Raw genomic sequence first — 6,849 nt, forward strand, 5'->3', positions numbered from 1 at the left:
AAGAACACTAAGAACATTCAAACTCTATTCTATAATTGGAGAATAAAAGGAATAATAACTATTTGATTCTAAGTTGTCTTACAAAAGTGAATGAATCAAAACCTAAAAAGATAATGTGACTTATATAGTTTAGACAAATAGGGAAATAAAAACATCCTAGTACAAAAGGTGTTGGGCCAAAAGAGGAAGTGGGCCAAGCAAAGCTCTCTTTTCAAAACAGATTTCGTCTTCAGCAATTAAAGCATGTCTCGATCGAGAAGTCCCTTTAAGTGGAGCTTCTCGATCGAGAAGGTCTTCTTTGATCCCTTCGCATAGAATTCTCCTTCATGTCTTGATCGAGAAGCTCTTTTGGCTTGTGCTTTTCGATTGAGACATGTGTAAAATAACACATGTCTCTTTTGCTTCTCAGCTTCTCTTTTGCTCATTAACTTCTCTTCGAGGACATGCTCTGAAAACTTGATTTCTCTTTAACTCTTCGCTTTAGCTTCCGACTTCGATATTTCTTTAATTCTTTACTCTTTTTAGCCCAAATAGTTCCGCAAACACTCCGAGTCACCTGAAACGCCAACACACGTAATAAGGCATCGAAACACCTAAAAACACATGTCAAAACATAATAAACTGATGCAAAAGCTATCTAAATACTAGGAGTATTCTACTCCTATCAAACCTCTGTGGGTACGACAACCGAACTTCTAGTCCACTCTATTACAAGTTGGTTTTCCAGCTAAAAGTGTTGTAGCGGCGTCTGCCTCACACTTCTGTTTGCCGCTCCGCGTCAAACACAACGACACCAAAACAAACTCATTCTGACATTTCGTTAGCTCACAATTAACTCTCAAAGTTGGCTCCTAACCACGTTTTAATAACATAATCAAAATAGTTTTTAATTCAACAATTTCACATCAATTCTTATTTTAAACAATCAATTCCAATACTAAAGCCTAACAAACATTGCAATCAAAAATCAGATCCGTAATTATAACATTAAATCGATATGAATTCGATCGATTGCATATGATTAACTTTATATATCCAAATATAATCCAAATTATATAAAATTGAACTCGAATTAACGATTATTACGTTGAGTACGTACGAATTATCGAAGAAATCGGAGTCGGAACGAGAAATCAAAGTCGAATTTGATAGAATAAGGAAGCTAGGCTTCGTTCCCGGATATTAAACTTCTTGGGTCACTGAGTAATACAAGATTACAGAAAGGGTACTAAGATTTAAATCGTTAAAAAACAGTCACTAATTTATTGAATTATTTTTCAGGGAGGTCACCGTCATAAAAGAAGGTCATTAAGTTTATCGTAAATTATAAAATGGACACTGAGTTATACCCTTTTGTTCAAAAAGTATACGAAATTATACACCTTTTTGTAATTATGGCATGCCACGAAGGATAAAACGCAAAAAGTTTAGTGCGTTTTGCCTAAAGGGACATCCCGTGAAATTATTCGATAACTTAATGGTCGTTTTGTAACAATTTGAATTTTAGTACCTTTTCTATAATATTGGAATAACTCAATGACTCAGGGAGTTTAATATCCCTTCATTTCCTCTGTATGAACAGAGAAGAAAATGGCGAGGAATATGAATTTGGTTCCCAGGTGTATATATATAATTGGCTAATTGTCAAATTAGCTCCTAACACATTAATCTAAATTCTTAATTATCGTCCACACCTAATTATGAAACGAATTCAAAATTTCGCCAAAGTTTACCCAAAAATCCAATAAAATGTAAAATGCATAAAAATATAAATTTTATTCGCACGAGACTTTATATTATTTTGTTTAAATTCTTAACAATATCTAAGGTCCCTCTCAGTCCCATTTGATAAAATAAACTACGTCTAAATTTCATGAAATTTATACGATAGCTTCTTAAAATTACGGATTTTGACATAAAATTTATTAGCCGGAGCTTATAAATTATTTTATTTTAATTTATAAGTTTTTCCTTAATCCCATTCGTATTTGCTTTAATTGAATAATAATTTTCAAACTAAATTATTATTTTGCTATGAACAAAACAAACCCACTTTAGTCCTCATCCTTGATATTTTAATTTAATTTGAGTTTCCTCGAGTTTTATTTATCCAAATTAGGATACGTAGCAATACTTATTTCTTTAAGAAATACAAGTAGTCAGGAAAAAAAATTGAAGAAGCAAAGAAAAAACAAGACAAAAGATTGTGGGTTTGACTAGTACAATTGTATCAAAATATCTAAAGATTTCAAAATTTTATATTTAACTTATTAGTTCTATTGTCAAAAAACAAAGTTCTAGTCACTTAAACACACACACACACATGAATTGTTTTTGATAATTTAATTACTATAAAGATGAAAAGATTCAAAACAACTAAATAGAAGGTTAATATCATATTCTTTTTTATTTGAAAAAATACAAATGAATTCTTAATTTTTAAAAACTTTCAAATAAGTCTTGAATAATTAATTTATTTATTTTTTTAAAAATATTATATAAATTAAAAATTAAAATTTTATTAAAACCGCTTCCGTTTTCACCACCGGCACTGTATACCGATTCCACCGTGACCTTCAGAGCTCCTTCTCAGATCTAAAAAGGAGCTTCTCACTCCTTCTCCAGATTTGAGAAGGAGAGCAGCTCTTTCTCTGGGAGAAGAGTTGCCGCTCCTTCTCCGATCTGGAGAATGAACAGCTGCTCCTTCTCCAGATCGGAGAAGGAGCTGTTTGCTCCTTGCTCCTTCTCTGATCTGGAGAAGGACCTCCGGCGGGTCGCGGTGGGAGAACTTCGTTTTCTTTTTTTTCCGGCGAAGTGTTTTTATTTTTTTTCGTAAATCCATTTCGATTTTGTGTAATGGGTATTTTTCAACAGTTTTTTATTTAAAAAGTTATTGATAATTAATATAAATTAAATAAAAAACAATTATATCTGTTGATTTTAGTGAGAAAGAAGAATGTTTTATATTATTAATAACATTAGTGTTTAAATAGAATGTATGCTAAAAATGAAGCAGAATTTTAAAAAAAAAATTCAAAGTGAAAAGAGGTCAATTTAATATTTTGAGATACAATTGAAACACAAAAGGACAAGTAAGGGTAAAATTGAAAAAATTTCTACGTCAGGGTAAAATTGCAAAAGTAACTGTAAGTGGGGGGTTTTTAGTGATTAGTTCAAATTATTATTAAGTTGACAGAGAAATTCATGATTGAAGATAACAAATTAAAAACAAGAAGGCACAAATTATAAACTAAAACCGAAAATCAAAATGGCAGATGGGAATAAGAATTTAAAATGGCAAAACAAAGTAAAAAATTATGAACAAAATCATTAAAATATAAAATAACTTGAGTTTTACTAGTGATATGTGAATTAAATTTCATTAGTTTAATTTTTCCATTTATGATAAAGTGTTAATAAAATATACCGTATCATTTGAAAAGGTACAGTATAAAAATACTTTAAAGTTTAAAGAATTAAAATATAATTGCAATAAAATATAAGCATTAAAGCTGTATTTTATTGTTAAAATTAGTTTATTTCCAAGGACAACCTATGAACAGTGGACACGTATAATTGCAGGAGTTTCCTGCAATTTGAATTGCAAGAAAATTTTGTTCAAAAATTAATTATCAGCTAAACCCTATATCAAGGAAAAAAAAATCAAAATGCAAAGTTGAGTAAGAAAGTATATTACAAAATAGTAAAAGACAAAATCAAAATGCAAAATAAAATTGTCAAACGGAGGTAGGGGTAATCAAAATTAGAATGAAAAGAACCCAGCGGATAAGTTGTTGAGGCGCTCTTCTGGTTTAAGTGAGGTCGCGGTTCAAATTATACTCATGTATGTAGCCTTTTGAAATTTGGGGTTAGAGTTTGCCTCCCGCAAACGACCTACACGGGTCGAGTGGGGATAAGTCTGAATTTGAAAGATTTAAAGGTGTTGTCTCATGGTTAAGACCCATTCAGAAAATCTCATAATCCTGTACATAAAAAAAATAGAATGAAAAGAAAACAACTCATATCCAGAAATGTCACGAATTGAATTAATTTGTAAAAACATGTGCCGCATCTAATTTCTATAAAGAAAATGAATGAAAGAAAAATCAAGTATTACGGGGCGGGTGTAATAGTGTAATGGTGTAATGTTTAGTTTATTAGATATGAGACAGCAATAACTTGCTATCCTCTTACACCACAGATACATAAACAACATACAAAACAGATACAAGAACAAAAATCAATCACATCCATATCACCCATTTCTGATTATCCCTTCCGTTGTATGGCCAGCCTATTATTCTTTTCCTCTTTGGATCTCCACTTTCAACATCTAGCACAAATCCGTAATACAAATTCCAAATGGCGCCATCGTTCTTCAACAACCATCGCTGGCCTGACGATGCAGGACTACACGAAACAATTTTGACGATGCTACGCTTCGTTCCGTCAGTAGTAAGGCATTCTCCTTGATTTGCATAAGGTCGTATCGAACCGTCGCCATAGAAAGCCCAAATCTGCCCGATTTCTCTGTTTTCACAAGTGTTTACGAAGACATTACTTCCATTTGACTGCAAACAGAGTTCTCTAAGCCCTAGAATGGGTGCCACAAACGGTTCTGCATCAGTAGTTGCTAGCCAACCTTGACTCGCTGCATAACTGTTTTTCTGTACCGTAATATCATCACCCGCTGCTGTTACGGAGAGAACCAAACCGGATTTCGAGTTTATGATTGTTCCGTCGTCCGTTAAATTCCAACGGGCTGCGTCAGAGATAGTAGCAGAACCGGCGCAATTATATATTGTAACCACGTTTCCAACTTTAGTGGTCAAACACATATCGTTGGATCGAATCGTACTGTCTCTTTTCAAAGTCCACTTTTGCTGCAAATCATTTCCGCATTGCACCGAATTTACTCTGCTTCCGTTCAAATTAACACACAGATTGTTTCGGCCCACGAGATACACCGTCTGCTCGGCATTTCCACAAACACCTCCCTCGTCAACACTCGGAACGACGGATCTTATAACAGGCGAGAAGCGTAAAGCATCGCATTTGAAGAGCAAGAGAGATAAAACGCCCATTAATCTTCGCACATTGTCGATCGGAATATTCTTGTATCGTAGTATCTGAATTGCAGTAAAAGTTCCTTGTTTTCCGGATTTTTGAACTGCACCAGAAATAGCTTCCCAGTTATCCTCCAAGCTAACCATGGTGGGATGTGTCAGAACAACTCGGTCGTATCGAATTGCTTGTTGCATCAAAAGCTCGATCTCCCTGAATCGTCCTGATTCAGTAATCATCTGGTTGATAACAATCATCGATCCAGCCAGAGGGGCTACCTGAGTGGCATTAGTGGAATAAGAATAAAGCCAGTTAACGGCGTCAATTAATGGACCATAGCCTAAGACAACTTGGCCTCTCTTTACACCGCAAAGTTGCTCGAGTACAGAATAGCTATTGATAAACGGCATCAACTGTCGTTGAGTTGAAATTTTTCTCACATATGCATCGACCGCCGCTGCATCATTTAGATTATCGTCGCTAAATATAAACCCTTTGGCGTTAACAACAAAGGCGACGATCCTAACGTTAGTTTTATCCAGTACGACTTTCACAGAAAACTTTCCTCCTGTATACGTTGCATCCATCGTTAATGTAAAAAACCGACCATCTTTCGGTAAATTACCTTTATGAAACAGCACCGGAATTCCATGGCGGAGATCAGCTGAATTTCCGGCTTGCCTGCGCAGAATTTGTATATTTTGTCTGTACCAATTAAGAAATTTCTCGTTTGGTTTCGACAGCGACGACGACTCCTCCAAGGCTGATTCAAACGCCACACTACTCCACCATAGCCATGCAGATGTCACGTAACAGATCCATAGTAGGGAGTTTTTTCCTTTCATCGCCGATCACTGTAAAGATCGATTTCACCTGCACAAATTCCTCAAAAGTTACTGAAAAAAAAAAAACAGAGCTCTTAATAAATAATCTAAATGTATATGAAAAATGTTGAAGCAGGGGTCTTACTGAATTCTTTAGTGAGCTGGGTTTTCTACGGTCACAACATTTCTTGCTTTATAGAGAATCATCTGATCTCACTGTTTCATTCTTCAATTTGAATTTTTTTAATCAATTTCATCAAATTATTTTATATATTTAAAGTTAAAACTTATCACGTGGTCACGTTTAAGTTTATTATAGGCTCAACCATATAGAGGTCCCTGTACTTTACATATTTTTTTCCGTAGGTCCTTATACTTTATTTTTGTATTATTTGGTCCCTCTACTTACCTATTTTTGATTTTCAGGTCCTTTATGAGTTTTTTCCGATCCTTTTGTGTGGCTGGAGGAAACAAAAATTGTAAGTAGAGGGACTGGAGGAAACAAAAATTATAAGTAGGGGGACTGGAAAAAACTCACAAAGGATCTGAAAATCAAAAAAAGGTAAGTTGAGGGACCAGATAATACAAAAATAAAGTATAAGGACCTACAGAAAAAAAAGTGTAAAGTACAGGGACTTCTACATGGGTTTGGCCTTTATTATATTATCATACTTTTAGATCGATGGACAGATTTTGTTTTTATATATTAAGATGAGATATTTACCACGTTTGTTCATAATTGTTTATTTCAATATACAGTTGCGTTGAGATATTGATAAGATTTATTCATTTGTTTAATACAAAAAGAAAATTATGGCACCCAAGATATGAGCACTCCATGCATGACTAGCTTTTCCCACTCTTCTTCTACATACTTTTCTGTTGACCAAACCCATTATGAAGCCTCATACCTGTATTTTGTTTTTATTTATCTCGTCTTTTTCTGAAGTTATATCTTTAT

At 34.0% G+C, this 6,849-nt stretch overlaps 1 protein-coding gene across 1 annotated transcript; it reads right to left on the reverse strand.

Moving 5' to 3' along the window:
• Positions 1-4,130: 4,130 nt before the first annotated feature.
• Positions 4,131-6,119, reverse strand: LOC126655100 (ricin-like). Its single transcript, XM_050349099.2, has 2 exons — positions 6,034-6,119; positions 4,131-5,937 (listed from the first exon to the last, which is right to left on the reverse strand). The coding sequence occupies exon 2, from the start codon at positions 5,907-5,909 to the stop codon at positions 4,245-4,247; it is 1,665 nt and encodes a 554-aa protein (XP_050205056.1). The 5' UTR covers positions 5,910-5,937; positions 6,034-6,119; the 3' UTR covers positions 4,131-4,244.
• Between the last annotated feature and the right edge of the window lie 730 nt (positions 6,120-6,849).

This window comes from Mercurialis annua, linkage group LG7 (assembly GCF_937616625.2).
Source record: "Mercurialis annua linkage group LG7, ddMerAnnu1.2, whole genome shotgun sequence".
Lineage (NCBI taxonomy): Eukaryota > Viridiplantae > Streptophyta > Magnoliopsida > Malpighiales > Euphorbiaceae > Mercurialis > Mercurialis annua.

What these genes read in the sequence shown, in the direction of transcription:
- LOC126655100 (XM_050349099.2), bottom strand. Translation starts at nt 5,909, where the DNA reads ATGAAAGGAAAAAACTCCCTACTATGGATCTGTTACGTGACATCTGCA.